The sequence below is a fragment of the Diadema antillarum genome, unplaced genomic scaffold (assembly GCF_040938485.1).
Source record: "Diadema antillarum isolate AM-2024a unplaced genomic scaffold, OU_Dant_1.0 scf00000183, whole genome shotgun sequence".
In the NCBI taxonomy this organism is placed as follows: domain Eukaryota; kingdom Metazoa; phylum Echinodermata; class Echinoidea; order Diadematoida; family Diadematidae; genus Diadema; species Diadema antillarum.
The window spans coordinates 772069-792672 of NW_027271072.1; the positions used below are offsets into that span (position 1 = coordinate 772069).

Genomic DNA, 20604 nt, shown 5'->3' on the forward strand with positions numbered 1-20604 from the left:
TGATTTAGATTTTTGATATTTGCCTGTGTGTTGTTTTCTATTGCAAAGCAATACTCAACTGTATTTCGATCAAGAGCGATGTAAATGCCATTTATTGTAAACACTATTCATATGTATTTATGTTTTTATATATACTGTAGATTTTGCTAAATTATTTTTTTTTTTTTCTCCCCTATAGATTTGTCTGATCTGAACATGAAAGTTGGGAAAGATGGCTACAATGCTTGTCCTCTCAGCATGGAAGGCTTTGCCTACATGTGGGCTGGAGTGAAGGCTACTCATGGAGCCAAAAAGGGCAAAGTGGCATTCGAGTGCAAGGTAGATAACAAAACAATAACAAGATTTAAGTCACAAATGGGGAAAGTCCCCCCATAAAAAACAAAACGAAACAAAACACCGAAACTCAACATCATTAACTTTACTCAACCTCATAATCTGTTTGCTGCTGCAGTTCGCGTAATGAAATTGTCAGTCAACATGTAGAAAACAAGCTGCATGCTTGTGATGGTCAAAACAAGCTGCATTGCTTGTGATGGTCAAAACAAGCTGCATTGCTTGTGATGGTCAGAACAAGCTGCATTGCTTGTGATGGTCAAAACAAGCTGCATTGCTTGTGATGGTCAGAACAAGCTGCATTGCTTGTGATGGTCAAAACAAGCTGCATTGCTTGTGATGGTCATTCTGTATCCACTGATGAAACCTACACTGCCAGTTCTGCTTCTGATTGAGCACTCAATCAAAAGATGAAGATAAGAACTAGTGTTTGTTATCTGAGGATTAAGTGAGGAAGAATTTAGGCATCAAGCAAAAAATGTTTTATTATTCTATTTACTTATTTATATTCTCTCCCCCCCCCCCCTCCCCCGATGTTTAGGCATTATTAACCTGTTAAGATTTTGTTGTAACACGCATTTCCCGTAGAAACCTGCCCAAGTATTCTCCGAACTAGTCTTCATTGTGTGAGGGAGAAGGTAGTTACAGGCCTGTATATGGTTCTGGCATTATTTCTGGAAGTGTTGTTTTCTGACAAAAATGTTCCTTTGAAACATGTCTGTCCATCTTCCAACCTCTAAATAAAGGTAGAACATGATGTGATTAATCATTGTAACATATTTATTTTTACTTTTCAGCTGGAAACCCATGCTGACGTTCGACATCTGCCCCCTGAAGAGACCAATCGCCATGTTGTCCGTGTTGGCTGGTCCACGGACCCTACATCACTGCAGCTTGGTCAGTACCTGCATTCTCTCTTGAATAGTGTGCTCAGCTCTAAGACTGTAGTATTATATCTATCAATCTAAACATATATAACTAATTTAAATATTGTAAAGCTTGTGAATGCATCTGGTTGTTGAACACTAACATGTAAAATGCATAACTTCTTGAGACTTTGCCAGGTCAGTCAATGTTTCTGCACTCAGGGTGCTGCACACATTGGAGATCTCGTTCAGGATTAAACAAGTCACACTTTATTTAATCTTGCACTATGCTACACTAAGTTTAGACAAATTATAACCAAGGGTCACATGCTTGGACTTACACACACATCAAATGATAAGTGAAGCTACCTGGTGCTTTCTTTTTAACATGAGAAACCAATTTACCATTATACAGTATGTATATCAGTTGATAGATTTGAATGTGTTTACCAAATGAGGCAAGAGTTTGAGTGGAAAAGAAATTTGAAAATTGTATTTGTCTTTTGTGCATATTCAGATGTTCCTCCAACAATTCTTTGTGCACCATCGGGTAAACCCCCTGTGTGCCATGTTATTCAACTGCAACACTAGTGATTTTGGAAAACAAACTTCTTTTATTGAAGTGTTTAAAGGAAAGATACAGTACAGCAAAGATGTAGAGAAACTTGCAAGCTATACAATGATGTAACTTACATGACAGAGCTATGGCTATTTCAAAGCATTGATTGGTGTGTGCAATTGAGCAAAATATGCAAAGTTTCAAGCCGTTGATAGAGTCAGGCATGCGAACACGGCGCACAAAGAGTTCATATGTAATTTTTATTTAATTTCAATGCTTTGTAGGAGAGGAAGCCTTCTCATATGGCTATGGTGGCACTGGAAAGGCATCGGTAAACTGCAAGTTCGAAAACTTCGGAGAAAAGTTTGGTGAAGGAGACGTCATTGGAACCTTTGTGGTATGGATAGTAATTCATTCTATAATATCAATAATGATTTTTGTGGGTAAATGTAAATAATCACTTCAAAGACATGATTTTAATTCCCTCTAATTAATGGGCAAGGATTTTAAGTTTCCTGTAATTTCTTATTAGAGTCGTGGGCAAATTTATCTCTTAAATTCTTATTTCAGTCATTTCAAAGCAGCATTTTCTTCTGCATTTCTTGTGGTTATCAAACACACACAGATTACACATTGTAAGGAGACATGTATAGTTGTGGCAATAATTAAAAAAAAATCTCTGTATGAGCATTTCGGAGAGTGAGTTTAAATGTTGTAAAATAATGATTATCTGTGTGAGTGACTCTGCATACCATTTTCGTTCCAGGACTTTGAAGGTGAGAAGACCACCATTTCATACACCAAGAATGGCAAAGATCTTGGTGTTGCTTTCACAGTCGAAGACCTTGGAGAAGAAGCTCTCTACCCACACCTGATGGTGAAGAACACCTCCATTGAAGTCAACTTTGGTCAGAAGGTATGGAACGTTTAAGGTACCTCCTCCTTAAATCTACTTTATCCTGACAGTTCGTTGGCTCAGGGTGTTATATGGGAACAGGATATGTTTGTTACCTAGTAGGAAGTTTGTAAAGACTGGCTTGGTGATTATGTGACAATAACAAAGAAGCGTTCCTCCGGTTATGGTTTATATGTTTGACATGACCCAACATTTGCATTTCTGCTTACTTCCGCTGTTTTATTGGAACTTTTCTGTAGAGTTGTTTTGATTTTTTTTTTCACGGAGCTCTCTTCAACAACATGTTTCCATTCTATTAACATTTTTAAATACTGTTTGAGAGACTGATATGACTGTAAGCCTTAGCAATTTTTTACCCTCATTTACTTCTGGATAGTGAGCTTCAAGTTTGGCATGTATGCACTCATTCATTCTCTTTGATGACACTCCTCCACTGATGATACCAACACTGCCAGTTCTGCTTCTGATATGAGCACTCAATTTTATGAAGAGACTGAACTAGTGTTTTAATCTGAGGAAGAGTTCAAGGTTTCTGCGAGTATGTTATGAAACTGGATAGGATGGAATGGATGTGAAAAAAAAAAAAAAAAAAACCACATTTATACAAGCATCTCCTGCTTTTCATTTCCATCCTCACCATTGATGATGTGTAGGAGGAGCCGTGGTTTCCTCTGAAAGAAGGCTTCACACTCATAGGTCAGCTCCCTGCAGAAGACACTGTCCGAGGTCCCAAACCACCAGCAACCAAGGCCGAGTGTGAGGTGAGATTAGGAGCTTTGTTGACTCTTCTAACCTGAGCCTTTTGACACTTTGTGTTTCTGTCCACGTACTCTGTGTTTATGGTGTTCCTCTGTTTTGTGGAAGTTTGCGTGTGCATGCAGCCTTGTGTGTGATTTGTCTGTCCCATTTTGTTCAAATTACAAGTTTCAAAGGTCATTGTTATTTGGCATAGCCTAATAAAGGTACACACACACACTGCCAGTTTTACTTCGAGTAGAGAATTCAATAAATAAGGTGAAGAGATCGAACATGTGATTTGAATCGAGATCTTAGTTGTACGCCAGCTGTGAGGCGCAACTTTGTTTATGGAACCCGAGTTGGCATCGGCTGAAGCAAGTACATATTATAGCAAGTACATGCCCTCGAATAAGTAGTAGTAGTAGCTGTGTGACAAATGAGTTCTGAAAAACAGGTGTATAGTGTGACTGACAACAGGATTGACATGACTGTGACTCTGGAATGTGGCTGTGGTGCATCATGACAAAATATGATCATTTACTCAGTTTTGTTCTTTATTTGAAATAAGACTGTAAGGTATTTGCACTATTCATGGCTGATTAATAATATTTGGTGCTACTGGCATATGATTCTTACATTTTTTTCTTTTTTTATTGGAATGCGTCTCCGCTGATGATACCAACACTGCCAGTTCTGCTTCTGATTGAGCACTCAATTTTATGAAGAGACTGAACTAGTGTTTTAATCTGAGGAAGAGCTTTAGGTTTCTGCCAGTATGTCATGAAACTGGATATGATGGAATAGATGTGAAAAACAATGGTGACTGACAACACATTATGCAGTGGTCTGTGACTGTGGAATATGGCTTTAATGCATTGTGACAAAATATGATCAATTATCAGTCTTCATCTTGACTTGATACAAGATTGTTTGGTATTTCCTTTATCTATGGCTAATCAATCCACTTGGGTACTAGTGGCATTTCATGACTCATCCCTTTATATCACTAATGTAAGTTAGGCTTACCTGATGGCTCTAACCAACACCTTTATTCATGTGCACTTTACAAGGGGCTCATTGACAGAAACAAAAAAGTGTGATGGATTTTATTAGCTTGACCCTCAACACATCATAGAATCCATAGGTCATTTCAATGGGAAGTCATTTTATTGTGTGTTATTGTTTGTGTATGTGTGTATATGTGTTGGTTTATGAGGTTTAACTGGGCATCTTAACGGATCACAACAGAACTTAAATGAAATGTCTCCAATCCTCCAGAGAAATTTTCACATCTCTGCTGGACTCAATCTTGATGAGGCGTACTTTACTTCATTGTCACATAGTGCTAGTGTGAACTCATTTTGACTAAACATGTACATGTTGCCCCATCTCTTAGACCATGCAATCAAAGCTTGATTTGATGAGAAAATTTCTTCATTATTTTGAGTATTTTAAAGGATGTTGGGGATGGGAGTGAGGGGAATGGGGCAGGCATTTGCCAACAAAGAATAAAATAACCAGTGTCATCTGGTCAAAAATTTTAAGCCTGTGCTTCGTCTCAGAGGACTCGACTAACCATGTAAGGATTGGTCATAGCGCACAGTTCATATTCACAGAGCATCAGCACCACAACGCACTGACGGTATTTCCAAGCTACGCCAAGTCATCAGAGCACGCTGTTATTTAATCACTGATTTCTTCTGAGCGCAAGCATCCTCTTCTTTCACCAAGAACAAGTGAATGACCAGTATCGGGTCGTGAGGATCACTGATGCCATCCTTGATAAATTTCCATTGAACTTTCTTAACACTCGCTCGATGTGCCACCCACTCACAACATTCATCATTGATGTCACTGTTGGGGATGAGTCAATGTTGCCAGGCTCCACCTGGTTCCAGCCAAGTCTTGTCATTCCTACCAGGGTCCCGTTGCCGTGCTCCTGGGCCTTCTGGATGAATGGAACCCAGCCATTATTCCCACGAAGCATATTGTAGAGGGCGAGGGAGTCCAAGACACCTTTGTGACAGTTGCCAGAATGGCCAGGCTATTGAGGGGAAGGGTGATCTCTGTTTTGAGTGAGTTTAATTTCCTGCCCATTTTTATTGTGGGTTTGCTTAAATGATGTAGCACAAGGCAGTCTGAAGTGATAATTCAGAATATTCGTGGGTGGCAAGTGCCTTACAAAACATGTGAGATATTTGTGAAACACAAAGTATCCTGTGTGGATTGGCATTAGTTGCTGCTTTAGGCATAAGTAACCACAAGATGGTCATTCAAAGAATGCATACTCATCAGAGCATGCTATAAATGAGCCACCAACTTTTTTTCAAATTAATGGCTTCATTTTAAAAGTGTCTTTTTCTCTCTTTTTTTTCAGTAAGAGGCAAGTCGAAGCTTTCTCAATTTCTCAAAATGCCAGCATGTGTTCTGACAGACAATTTTGTTCTAATTAGCATAAATGATGTCATGCAAGGTGACTTATATATCTCTAGGCTTTTAAGTGGTCTATCCAGAAATTCACAGATTTGTTCTTCTATAAGTGAATGGGATGATGGCAGGAACTCTCTATGAACAATTTCTAAATTATAGTTTTTTTCCCTTCCACGTTTTAGACACTGCCAAAGATGTCACAGATATTGCAAAATATTTGCCAATATCTAGCAGATGTACCATGATGAACCAGGTGTGCATCAGTTTTGTTATTGTTTTGACTTCCAATTTTTGTGTACATGTAAAATATGGTAGCAGCCAAAAATTTCTTTGTAGGAAATGCTACATTCACATAGTATTCTAATTGAAACATTTAGTATCAGTTTTTGTATCATGGACAGGTAGCACACATGATCTTGCTTTAGCCATTTTTAGATGAAAATGGATGTCACTACTACTGCTATAAATGCAATGTATTTACTATAAATTAAAACAAGCACATGCAGGTAAAAAGCATTTTTATTTACATTTTTATTCATTTTCAAGATAGAGATTTAAAAAAAAGAAGAGTAAATTTAGATTTAACTGCACATTATTACTTAGTGAGCTCTAGTTAAACATCACTTCCACGTGAATGAGAAATGAGGGGTTGATGCAGTGTGAACGTTGGATACCAATTTCTCTCACAGGCTCCCATGTACCCAACACAGCTCCCTCAAGACTGCATTGGCTGCAGTCTGAATAACCTTCTTGAAGTGCGACTGAACAGCCTGTACAGAACTTCTCTAGACACCAAAGAATCTCCAAATCAGAGTCCCAAAATTAGTGACTTAAGAGCCCGTCTTGAAGGGACAGGCATACGCAAGGCAGAGAAAAACTCTGTCTGTGCAGGAAATGCAGAAGGCCGTAAACGAAGTTGGGAAACGGGGAAAACAGAGGGAGTGTTAGAAACCCTGGTGTCAAGCCTGTCTGCGTTGAATGAGAACCTGACATCAATCGATGATAAACTGAAAGCTGCTCTGCAGCTTGGTGGGGACAGAGAAGAGATGCATGGCCAGCAAAGCGAGCAAAAACTGGGCAAGAGCAACTGCTCTGTGGTGACGCAGCTTGAGAGAGGTTCACAGAGCCTTAGAAGATCCATGCCACCATCCGTAACTGGCTGCAACCTATTTGCGCAATGCAATAATGAGGACACTAGTACACCTGTTGTCCGATCTCCAACCCCAACATTTATTTCTCTAGAACAAACCCCCAAGCATGACCCTGTAGTTGATGAGTCCAGCTCTGTCGTTGGTTCCTCGGTAAGAGTTTGTCAGTCCAGTCAGCTTTCGGGTGAATACAGTTCCCCACAATTGCTCTCCTCTGCCAGGAAAGCTGCGCCAGAGCTATCCAAAGCCGAGGCGCTGAAAATATCTCGCACCAGTGCCAACTACAAGATTTGTGCTCTGCGCATGGCGAGAAAGCTCCTCCAAAAGAACAGTGGGGATTCCGCCCCTGGTGACACCGAGGCAAAAATGAAGGAAATACGGCATCACATTTTTAGTTTGTACACAATACCTGCCAGAGAAGAGGGGATGGTGTGGAAGTCTTGTGAAGACGTCATTAGGTTTTCTTTCCCAGTTGATGTGGACAGACAGCCTCTTACTGGTGGTATACACCAGTGCCCAAAGCTGGTTACATCTAGGGGGAGAATCCAGTGAGGGAGGCAATAGGTGTTGAGGTCCAACTGATTGTATCTAGATAGATCTAGATAACCAGATGTATCTAGATTGTATGTAGATATTAATTTGCACGGCTTAATAAGGCTTGATGACGATGTGTGCATTTATAGGCTTGCAAAAGACCAAATGGGAATGCATTGATCTACAAATGCGTTTTACAACAATTACGGAACCCCGCCCCCCCCCCCCCCAAAAAAAAAAAAGAGGAAAAAAATAAATGAATAACCATATGTGTTACATCCTCAAGCGTAATAAGTAAAGACCATGAATGTTGGTACAACTTCTGTATGATAACATTACATGTGATAAAGTCACAGATGGTAAACTTTTCTCTCGTACCATATGCTAGTTCATGATGAAAGTTGATAGAAAGTAGGATGGCTTGCTAATGCTTGCAATTGCTCAATAAAGAAGGAAAACAAGAATTAGAATGTGTTGCCTTTCTTATGTATCTACTGAAATGAAAAATGAAAAGGTCAGGGTACTGGTAAGGTAACAAAAATGTCATTTACAAGTTCTTGAGTGAAAGAGGAAGTATTTACGGAGTAGAATCATGTTTCCTTTATGATTGTGGGTATCACACAGTGTGCTTGTCTTGAAGCACAACAGAATAACAATGTCAAAGAAGCGATGGCTGGTGCAGTGGTGGGCGGATGTTTGGTACATGCGTGATAATATTACTACTTGAGTTGTATAGTGTCTGTGTTCTTAAGTTCCCTCATAAAATAAGTATGTCGAAAAGTGTGGTGGTTACACAATTATATTGAGGACGTAACCTTCAAGCTGTTGAAGTTATGGGGTTAGGTGCTCATGATGAACAGATGGAATTGTTATTTTTGTACATTTAAAAGAAGTTTGCATGTGTTTTGATACGCTTTCAGAATGTTGTTGGCTTGTTTATATAAATTTACTTACATGAATCCTTTCCATATTTGTTTTCTGAGATGAAATCTGTTACTATCACCTACCTACTTCTTTCTGTGATTTCTTTGAAATGTGCTGTTTTGCTTGTAGTACCCATTCATGTCTTGTCCTTTTGGAATGTGCTGTTTTGCTTGTAGTGTGATGTAAATAGCAGATTCAAAGTTTTGTGTTGTGTATGTATTTATTGTATGTATTGTATTTATTATGAGCTCTATGTGAGATACTATGTAGCCATATGTCATCAAGGGGGACAATATGGTCAGGGATGTGTTGACCTAGACACTCTTGTATGTGATGGTTTTTCATTGTCTATGTGTGCATGGTCTGTGCATCGATTGCAGTAACTTGTCGTTTGCATTGCCTTGATGGAAAGATGTAAATGTTTTGTTTGTGTGTGTATGTTAGTGTTGATGTTTAGAAGTTGTATTTGCTTTTTTCTCAATTTTTATACTGCTAATGTACTTTTGTTATTGATTTATTGTGTTGCTTGAAAATATTACTCTGCCAGAGATGAGTTGAGAATTGTCAAGTTATTTATTCAAACCAAGTTCATAGAATAAATTCTGTTCTGCTGTGAAATCTTAGTGTCACATATTCTGTCCAGTGTCTTGTGCCGTTAAATTGTTAAAGAGATATACAGTTTATCTTTAATATAAGATTTTTAGGTATGCCTTGATGTCTCTATAAGGAACAGAATGGGGGTTAATATAAGAATGAACAGTGTATTTGTGCATGCTTTCTCCTGTTCCAAGTATCACAGCAAAAAAATACAATTCTTTTAAATATCAGAGACTTAGCATTGATGCCACAAATATATTCATTTCACATTTCTTTGGCAAGTCGAGATGAAATTATTGAAAGCCTTTTCTGCAATCGTCAAATTACCAATGCTTTAATCTGTCCCCGGTTTGAGGAGTAGATGTCTTTCATGAGCATGTCGAGTTTCAACTTCTGCAAGCAAGGTAGGTTTGTGACATTGTTTATATCATGCATTACCATTTGTTGCCATGACAAAATAAAAAGACTACTCTGTGTAGAACAAGGAGGGGAGCTGATAGCTGTGCAAAGTTTATTGATTTCATACATTAAGTCTACCCTTGGTTCTCAACAAATATTCTGAACTTGGACTATGTGCTATTTCTCTTACAGTTGCTGATGATGGTTGGCTTGCCCGGCTCCGGCAAGACCACCTGGGCTATCAATGCCTGCAAGGAGATGACTGACAAGAAATACTACATCCTGGGCACCAACCTCATCATGGACAAGATGAAGGTATGCAAAAAGACTTTCAGCAGGTTAAGAACCTAGCAGCAATTCATAGCTAGGAGAAACATAAAAGACTTCATGGCTATGGTTGCAATTTTGTATTTGATCAATGTGTTCACAAGGTTTATGGGGAGAGTGGGATGTTTTTGCGTATCTCAAAACTGGTTGGTCACTTGACAGAGCAATATTTTGAGATTATGTTTATTTGCACTTTTTAATGTAATGCTCAAAATCCTAGATAGTGAAATCACATGCATGGATATTTTTGTTATCTCTCTGTATGTTTGTGTTACATGGTGGAGATTGATTTCGCCCAAGAGACTTATTGACCAGCTTTGTCTGATAGAGGAATCATGTATTCTGTGATGATACCAACACTGCCAGTTCTGCTTCTGATTGAGCACTCATACATGTGAAGAGACTGAACAAGTGTTTTTATCTGAGAATTACCCGATGATACAGAGATGTATGTGCGCTGGTATGTCCTTTAGATATTAAAGAAAATGTACTACCATTTTTAGAAAGCTGGGCAGAGTCGGGGGCATTCGCATGGAAGATCTGTGAGTTGCTTTGTCTGAAAGCCCATATGATTTCATGTTTCGTGTTCTGAAGAGCTGTACACCCACAGAGATTAGTACTGGTATTCAGAAGTCTGATCATTGGTTGTATGTTTTTAATTGTACTGATGAATTGTGATATTGTATTTGCTACTGTTTGTGTTTGTTGCAGGTGATGGGCCTTCGCCGTCAGCGCAACTATGCGGGACGATGGGACAAACTCATGGACCTGGCCACCAAGTGCTTGAATAGGTTCTTTGAAGTCGCTGCTCGCAAGCGGCGCAACTACATCCTGGACCAGGTATGTGAGCCCCGCCACCAAGTGGGAGCTCCTTCTAATAACACCTTAACGACAATGAGTCTTGCACAACATTGGCCCAAAAGTATAAATTGTTCTGATCCTATTTTGCTGCATTTTGAAACATCCAGACAGAAAACTCCGCTTCTCTGTCAGCATGTCAGGTGCTGCTGCTTCTGCTTCAAAGCAAGTCCTGTAGATTAATGTCTATGTATGTATGTATGTATGTATGTATGTACGTATTAAGCATTGGCACTGTGTGATTATGTGTAATTGAATACGAGGTGGAAGGAGTCTGGGTTGCCTTGGGGGGAGGGGGAGGGATCTTTGTGTGCCGTGATTGTTGAAGATTCACTGCAAAGTCACAAAAAGTTATGATTTGCGTAGGATGGATCTGAAAGGTACTGCATAGTTTTTGATTGTGATTAAAGATTTTGAGAAAAAGATAAAGGAAAAAAGGAATTGTAGAGTTAGTATTTCACTTCTGGACCAGTCCCTCGTTGTCCAGTGCACTGCTGCCATGCCATTGGTGGTTGAGACATCATATGCTAATGAGTGTGTCTATGAAAATGGCAAAAGCAAACTGAAAATGCCATAATTTTGGTAAATGACGGCAAGATTGTTTCTGTGAAATGGATAAACATCAGTTGAGAGTGCCCTCAAATGTGTTCACCTGTAGCTCAGTCATGGAAGTCTTCAGTAGTCGTTAAAAAGTAAAAGACAAAAGAAAAAGAAAGTGCATATTATGACGCTATCGATATGTAATGATAGTTGTATGATTGATGTTGTAATGTTTCTGAGAAGTAACCAAGAAGCAAGTTTGTCTTTCGAGGTAGAACTGACGATGTGACATTAAAGCGACTATCACCCATAGAGAACATGATTGGGGAAAAGAAACAAATATGCAATATACTTCCAATGCTATGCAGTACCATTGTTTATCTTAGTGTTTTTGAGTAATTGTCACATTTCTCTGAACTCAAACGCTCTGTTTCGGTAGTATTGGTGACATACATAAAAGGCAACGTAACATAATTAGGATTTTTTTGTGTGGTAATCAGAATTATCTGTCATTCAGTGCACTCAAGAGCACTGACAGAACAGCATATTTGATTCATTACTATTATGTGAACAACAGATCTCTCAGATACATGTTTTGTTATCTGATTTGCTTTTTTTCTGTTGCATTTCTCCTATGCTTCAGGAGCCATCAGTGAAGAGGATGTAATGATTCTTGATTTATATTGTCACATTTAGAACTCGACGTAAACTGATATTTGCGTCATTGTAAACAGGCATACACAACGAACGGGTGACAGTGGCAAATTTATCATTGATCAGGTTGTAAACTGATATTTGGGACACTGTAAACGAGCATATACAACGAACTGATGACAATGGCAAATTTGACATTGATCACGCTGTAGACTATTTGGGTCAGTGTAAACGAGCAAAATAACAGATTGGTGAAAATGACACATTTATCATTGATAAGGTTATTTGATTCTAATGGGAAGTAACTCTTAATTGGCGTTGTATTGACCACATTAGTACATCTGATGCTTCAAAAGACTGGCATGTCATTGGAAATATTACTTCAAAAGGATCATGCTCTCCTGATTTTAGTATTTGCAGTTTCAAACTGTGGATATATGTTGGTGGCATATTGAAAGTTACAATGATATTGGAGCCAAGAAAATCCTGATGCTGTAAATCTAAATACAGATGGAAGATGTCCTAGCCCACCTACACCCACTGAAATTAAACTTAATGAGATATGAATGCAAAATGACACTCTTTGATGAAGAGGTGTAACTAGAAGGTGACTTATATAAAAGCAAATGAGAACAAAAGATGCAGCCTGGAGGAAAGGATGACCATGAGCAAGATATATCAGTTCGGAAAACAGACATGTTTATATTTGTGCAGTGCCTTGCTGGTTTGACGTGTAATCTTCCTCTCTGTGCATGTGTAGCATTCTTTGTATTGCATTGCTATCATCAGCTTGTGATAATTACGACTTTATTTCTTTTGTTGTGTCATGTCATTAGAATAAACCTGTTTTAATTGGAGAGCATTATGAGCTGTAATTCAGTAGTTTTAAGTGTATGTAGGCAGTTGACATCATAATATATGTGATCAGATGATGATGCAGAGCAGTAGAACCTGACACTCAGAGAAGTGAGAGCTAATTAGAAAGATGTTCAATGCAGCAAAGATAAAACCAAAGTAATCTGGCAGAAGCCTCAGTTTGTGCAGGACTTATTACCAACCTTCTCTTTCAGGTGCAGGCAGGTATGTATGGGGGAAGTGGACACCTTGTTCTGTTGAAATGTCGTGTAAATATGCCTACCAATGAGTAACATGTTGTGTGGACTTCTCATTGCAGAGAATGGAATGAACAGGCGGCTTTGATAGCCCATGTGGAATCACAAATAATCATTTGCATACACTGTTATTCTCTCCTGCTCCATTGCTGCTGTCAGACAAATGTGTATCCCTCGGCAAGAAGAAGAAAAATGCGCCCCTTTGAGGGTTTCAGCACCAAAGCAATCGTATTAGTTCCCACAGACGAAGAATTTAAGAAGCGAGTGGAAAAACGCACAAAAGAAGAAGGCAAGGACGTCCCGGACCATGCAGTGAATGAGATGAAAGGTAGGGATCCAATGCCAGCCATGGCAAAAAATGTAATCACCCATCGTCTTAATCTCTTGTAGAACTCCTAGACTTGTAACACGTGTAAGTAAGGTGTAGAGTTGGCAGAGTGTAGCTGTAAGCTGTAGTGTTAAGCACCAAAAAGAATGTTGAAATGCGACACTTCTGGTTTTCTAATGCAGCTTTCCTTTTACTACTAATCCTCACTATTAACCCCGTTAGCCAACTTTGAGCTGCCCGAGAAGGGTGTGCTCTTTGACGAGGTGGAGTATGTTGAGCTGAAGGAAGAGGAGGCCAGGCCCCTGGTGGACCGCTACCGCAAAGAAGGCAGGGATGCAGGTGGGCTGAAGCCCCGCTTTGACAGGCGCCCCGGCGGACGCGACTTCAGGGGCGGCTATGACCGTGGCGGCTATGATCGCGGAGGCTACGACCGTGGCGGCTACCGCCGTGACGATCGCAGGGGAGGCGGATACCACAGTGGCTACCGTCCCGGAGGATACGATCGTGGCGACAGGCGTGGAGGTTACGGTGGAGGGAGTGGATACCGTGGAGGCTATCGTGATGGAGGTATTTTCTAGCTGATATTGCATTGCTTGCTTATAATCCCACTGAAGAATGTATGGATTTGAATGCCTATTCATCCTCAAGTTTTGATGTTTGGGCGTGGTGCACTTGAGCAAAGGCAAAGCTGGCCAACTGGCTTTTATTGTGTGGAAAATTAAAGCCCATCCTCTTAGTTTGTAGACGGCAGATATTAGTTGATATTATTTTTCTCAATTTGTTTCTATAAATGTTTTTCACAAAATTTCCTACAGCAATTCAATGAAAAGGGTGAGCATGGCCAATAGCGTCCATAAAAAAAGGTAGGTCAGCACATGCTTCACTGAAAAAAAAAAATTCAGTCTGTATCTCATCAAATCGGATCCTCACAAGGAGTTGTCTTGTGTTTGAATTGATGTAGATTTGTCTCCTGCCCAAAAGGAAAAGAAATAGGTCTCATATTGTATGGACTTGATTTGAGGTGTGAGATGAGTATTTACATTACCTGAAAATTGATTTTTGAAACATTTCTTCGCTTGCACTTTTCATTTTCTTATCAGGTTGGAATCGTGGAGGCAGTGGTGGTGGTTATGGAGGTGGCTACGGCGGCCGTGGCGGTGGCAACTATGGGGGTGGTGGCTATGGCGGAGGTAGCTATGGAGGCAGTGGTGGCTACAACAGTGGTGGTGGCTATGGCAGCAGTGGCGGCTATGGTGGTGGCTACAGTAGCAACCGTGGTAGTGGAGGAAGCAGCTATAGCAGCAACCGTGGTGGCAGCAACTACAGCAGCCGCGGTGGTGGAAGTTACAGCAGTGGGGGCAGCAATTACAACAGAAGTGGCAGCTCTAGCTACAGCAGTGGCAGCCAGAGCAGTGGAGGTTACGGCAATCGCCAGAACCAGGGCTCGTACAACAAGTATGGCAACCAGGTGAGTGCATACAGTTTAGTTGCTTATAGAGATTGCCAAGAATCGTAAGGCTACTGTAGATATCTTTACATCTCATCTGAGGGGAAATTTTTGCAACTGATAGTAGCCATGTGAGATATCTGAGCACACTTTGATTCAGTTAGATTTGACAAACCCCTATGAAGTATTATGAGATGGCAAGTTTTGCCTCCAATTTGTTTGGCTCAGAAGTTAGTGCAGCAAATACCAGCAAACATAAATGACTAAAGAGTGCGACTCTTATGTAGAATCTCTGACAAGGTGCTGTTTAGAGAAGCAATTCTGATGAAAGAGATTATGATGACCAAATTAAACCTACTAAATATGAATAGTGTTATCTTAGGTTGTATGTGTAAGCAGTGTAAGCAACCATAAGCAGTGTGTTTACGCTCTCTTCTGTCTATGTTACAGTCCAGCTACAACCAGAATCGCCAGTCAGGCTACAACCAGCAGTCCTCTTATGGTGGTGGCAACAGTAGCAACTATGGCTCCAACCAGGGTTACAACAGCGGCAGCAACGTGCAGAGCTATGGCAGCTCCTCTGGATATGGCAGCAGTGGCAGCTCTGGCTACAACCAGGGCAGCTCCTACAACCAGGGGCAGCAGCAGCAGCAGCAAGGAGGCTACAACCAGCAACAGTCATCGTACACGAACCAGCAGTACCAGCAGTACCAGCAATACTACCAGCAGAATCCGCAGTATGCCCAGCAGTACGCCCAGTACTACAGCAACTATGGAAACTACGGCAACTCTGGCACCTCTCAGTAGGAATGAGGTCCCCCTGAGTTATGTCTCGAGATCCGGTCAATATTGACTGCGTTGTAAGGGAGGACACAAGTTGCTTGATTTATCCTTTCTCACCTAGGGACATATGTCTTTTAAGATTTCTCCAATATGGTTGCTCCTTTGAGAGTAATGAGGGGTGAGTGGTGTTTTGGTTTCCTCGTAGAGCAGTTTTATGCGAGAAGTGCGACATAGCCGTCAGGGTTTTCCAGAGCACCTCGCGTTGACGAGAGTAAATGTGATCAGTTTATTTTTATGGAATTTCAGGTTATTGCATGTGGGGTATTTTACCAGTAAGTTGTATATATTGTGAGATTTGTGTTATTGTTTTTTGTTTTTTTTTTAACCTAGATGAAGAACATTTTGATATGAAGAGAGGGGACAGAACCTTTTGTGTTTTCTTATTTCATTTTACATTGTATTGTACATAGAACATTAACCCCTGCCACGTTTACAAAATTAAGGGAAGGGTTTATTTTTAACTGTTTTGACTCTAGAAGCAGGCAACATTGATTGAATTGCATGTTCAACGTATATCATTTCTCTAAAATGGAAATGTGAAAAAAATAACTGATGGAGAAATGCATGTATAGAATTGTTGGAATAGGATAATGATGTATATATATAATCATCTCGAGTTACATGAATTTCTTTCTGCCCTGCATGCAGGAAATCAACACTTATTTTGTGAAAAAGCTTAGAAGTCTAAACCCTGCCTAAACTCTTTTATCTGGCAGTAAACATGTATCCATTGATACACAAATAAAACGGTGGATCAGTATTTCGCCCTCCTTCTTTGAAATCTGTTTTGGCAATTTCATTTCATGTATATATGGTCCAACAGTTTTGATGGCATAGTTTGGTTTTAGAAGTAAACAACATTCCATAGTGGATTGTGTTGACCATCCAAATTAACGTCATATGCCTTAGTTATGACGGTCTTGGTGTTCAGTATCAAAACACATATGAGTGTCATTCATATTTGGGCATGAATTTTAGTGGTGATGTAGGAATGCTATAGATTTGTGTTTTTGATCAATTGCATCTCTATTTTAGGAGGATCTGTTGCCATGTTTTAACCTGTGTATGATTAACAGCTGTATTTAAGTGTTGAAAAATCATGTAATGTTTGAATCCAGCTATGCATACTACCATTTGACATTTCTCAAACGTGACCACATGAGCTGCCCTATTTGAAACAATTGCAGGTCGTCAATTTCAAAACACATTACAAATGGTACCCAATATATGCAGACGTTGGAAATCTCACAGTAAAACTGAACTTGGTTGTGCATTCTTTCCCACTGAAAATGACACTTTCCTGTATTATATAAACACACATGAAAAAAAAGAACGAAAAAAGACCAACAACTACAGAAACAAACATTCTCTTGCTTGTCCAGTTCTGATACTATAGACCAGGACCTATTTGGAACATGGTACATGTTAAATTTCCAGAATTGGAATGTTAACTTAGAGGATAGCATGATGTGTGGAAATAGCAGTTGGATCTTTCTGTCAGTCTGTCATCTGTGTACAGTTATTGGATTGGATACGTGTCTCAGGATTTGAGTGTATTGAATGTAATGGCATCTCCATCAGTGAGAAGTTGTATTAAATAAAAAGAAATGTAGATGTTCGCACAACCATTTTTCTATTCTTTTGATTATTTGTTTTTGTTCTGTATTGAGGTGGAAGTTTAATTTTATAATGATAATGTTGATAATGATTATGATGATAATGATAATAATGATAATAATAATAATGATAATTATTATTATTATTATTATTATTATTATTATTATTATTATTATTATTATTATTATTATTATTATTATTATTATTATCATCATTAGTAGTAGTAGTAGTAGTAGTAGTAGTAGTACTAGTACTACTACTACTACTACTATTAAGACAACTGGGGTGTGTGTACAGTGCACTCCCATTAAAACGAAGTCTTAGGGACTTGCAGTTTTATTTCTTTTTACTGAAATTTTGTTATAATCGGAATAAAATATAATAAAAAGCATTGAGCTGATATGTTGCAGCCTGTATTTTACTTATTATAACTGGAATATTGTTATAACCGTGCCCGTTATAACGGGAGTGCATTCTAATGAAATTCTTATTCCAACAAAGTTTAAATTCAGGCCCCAAAATTACCATCCATGTATTATCTCATTGCAATGTACAGTTTACTCCAAGACTTTGTTACAGTGGGAGTGCTTGTAGTTAGGAGTATCCTAGAGGAGGTGATTAACCAATATCGGGCCAACGCATCATGTGTGTAAACAAACACCCAAGTGGTCCAGCACCGTTTGTGCACACACGCCAACAAACAGACAACTCTCCAAACAATCCCTCTTCATTAGCAAACAATGAGAAAAACATAGACAAGTTATACAGTAATTGTATATCATTTTAAAGAGGAAAAAAAAATCTCTTTAATATGGTATATAACATGCTGCCCTTCAATGCATAGTACAGTCATAGTACTCGGCTGAAATGAATGACGTCATTCATATGTCATTTCATTCACTACGGGATATTCTGTATGTGGCCCCTGCGGCGTTGGGACGAGCTGCGGAATATCCCGTAGATGGCCCGATATGGGTTAACAGTTAGTGTGAATGGTGTGTGTATATGATGTGTGTGAATGTTTTCACCACTTCTTTTGTTCAGCATAAAAAAGGATTGTATAGTTTGGTTGAGAAGGGAATTCAGGTTCTAACTTTTTGTAAGATAATTAAAAACCACCTTTATGAAAGAGCATACAATTCTTATAGGAATTGAAAGTTCGTTTGATCAAAGTCAGTTTTGAAATGGATGAGATATTGAAAAACAAAGAGATCCAAATAAAAGGTGGGACTCGCCTGTTTCAAGAACTACTATGGTTTAATATGTTTGCTTTATATATATATATATATATATATATATATATATATATATATATATATATATATATATATATATATATCACAGTCATTTCAACACTGATTTTCATTACATAAACTTTGAATTCCTCTTAGAATTGTATGCTCTTTGATATTTCATATACTAGTAAGTGGTTTCTAATTATCTTGGGAAAAAGTTAAAACCTGAATCCCAATTTCAATCAAAAATACAAACTCCCTTTAAATGAGCTGTCAGTCAGCAACATCATTTGCGCATTAAGTGACAAATTTATTGTCTTTTGTGACAACTGCTGCTTTTGTACTCTAGCAGGGAAAAAAGAAACTTCAGTCATTTGTGATGTGTGAATCACTGGAGTTTGTCATAATTGTTCAGAAATATAGGCTGCAGAGGGTGTCCACTACAGTGTACTATGCTTGAATGCCTGCATGATGTGTAAGGGTGGATGTGTCTGGGGTTTTCTTGTGTATGTGTGTGTGTGTGTGTTCCACAGTAGTGTAAGAATGGAAGTGAATAGAAGTTATTTGGAAAAATAATATTTATTCACTGCATATAGTAATTTCCATTCGAGTGAATAGATTTTGAAAAAAAAAAAAAAAAAATGTGTAGGCAAGTGCATGTGAGAATGGGTTCGCACACACCATATCCCATACAATCAATAAGCCAGTCCACTGTTGCCAGTGGTTTGCAATAACCGCAGGACTACAATTTTACAGACTTTTCAAAATCATTCATGAATTAAATTAAAAAAAGAAGAAAAAAAAAATATATATAGACATATCGTAATGAAAAGAGCAGTTGAATAAAAGGCATGCATGAGGCGATAATATACATGTACCAGGAAGTGTCGCATGAGAATAGGTATCACTATAACATTTGTACTTTTGAATCCATATCTGCCGATCTACGTGATTTCTCGTAGTCTACGCGAACGCCGCAACCACCGATCTCGGGGGATATCGTAATCCGTAGCGGATCCGTGTATAACTTGGACAGTAACGTCACTTTTAGATCTTTTCGTAGCCCATGAACTCTAACATTCCTATAATCCACAGTTCTTGCCCCACTTTCCGTCACTATGTTTTGGATTTGGGTTCACATCAGTTCTTGGGTTCATATCACAAAATAGTATCCAAAATGGCCACCACAATGGTTATACACTGTACATGTATATGCTAAGATATCCCAATAATGTATGACTCAAAGGATGTTTTCTCGCATATTGGAAAGGTTGATATCGAAGGAATGGTATAGTCGTGGTTGAGATTGTGGATTCAGATTTTGACTTTTTGCGAGATGAATTACAAACCTGTTATGTGAATATGAAAGATCATACAATTCTAAGAGAAATTCAAAGTTATATGATGAAAATCAGTTTTGAATGACAGAAATATAAAAAAAAAAAAAAGATAAATAAGCAAAGTGGTCCTAATAAAATGTGGGTCCCACCTTTTATTAGGACCACTTTGTGTTATGATATCTCAGCCATTTCAAAAACGAATTTTCACAAAATAAACTTTGAATTCCTCCTAGAATTATACATGTACTGTATTTCATAAGAGGCTGCTCAATATCTCACACACACACAAGTTTGAACCCTGGAGCCCCATCTCAACCAAAACTGTATCATCCTCTCTAGTGATGAAAGTCTGACACTTATTACGAACACAAAGACAATTATATTATGACTGATGGTTTGATTATGCAAAAGAAGAAAAATAAATAAAACAAACTTTAAAAGGTGGCTTAAATAACGGCCGCTAATCAGAGCAGAATATACCCTCATCACCCAATCCTTCACGTTCCATTTACAATCCATACTGCTTCTACTCAATACACTAACTCACTGTATTGTCTACCCATCATTACAGCGACCACCGGCTGTATTAGCCTATACAAAACCACAGGTCGACAACGAAATATGTATAATTACTCCAGGTTCATGCTTACTATAGATGCTTGTCTACCTCTGCAAAGACACATTTGAGCAGAACACGCAAGGGTCACAAATCGGACTGCTTTGTGTTCACCTGGAATCCATTTTGCAGAGCTGGTAGAGCCAACTGGTAAAACATGCCTCTATACCACGCCACTACTCCGTTATCCTCAACAAAATTCATCCAGGCTGACAACAAAATAATGATGTACCCCATGTTCAT

The 20604-nt window shown here is 38.9% G+C and overlaps 1 protein-coding gene across 2 annotated transcripts in view; it reads left to right on the forward strand.

Moving 5' to 3' along the window:
* Nucleotides 1-16946, forward strand: part of LOC139723251 (uncharacterized) — a 29550-nt gene extending 12604 nt beyond the window's left edge. For both annotated transcript variants that reach the window (XM_071634508.1, XM_071634509.1), the window contains exons 5-15: nucleotides 179-318; nucleotides 1131-1230; nucleotides 2043-2155; nucleotides 2525-2674; nucleotides 3328-3435; nucleotides 9637-9759; nucleotides 10483-10611; nucleotides 13095-13263; nucleotides 13486-13830; nucleotides 14364-14731; nucleotides 15161-16946. In XM_071634508.1, coding sequence (XP_071490609.1) covers nucleotides 179-318; nucleotides 1131-1230; nucleotides 2043-2155; nucleotides 2525-2674; nucleotides 3328-3435; nucleotides 9637-9759; nucleotides 10483-10611; nucleotides 13095-13263; nucleotides 13486-13830; nucleotides 14364-14731; nucleotides 15161-15517 — 2102 coding nt within the window. In that variant the 3' untranslated portion in view covers nucleotides 15518-16946. The remainder of the gene's footprint in view (nucleotides 1-178; nucleotides 319-1130; nucleotides 1231-2042; nucleotides 2156-2524; nucleotides 2675-3327; nucleotides 3436-9636; nucleotides 9760-10482; nucleotides 10612-13094; nucleotides 13264-13485; nucleotides 13831-14363; nucleotides 14732-15160) is intronic.
* The last annotated feature ends 3658 nt before the right edge of the window (nucleotides 16947-20604 follow it).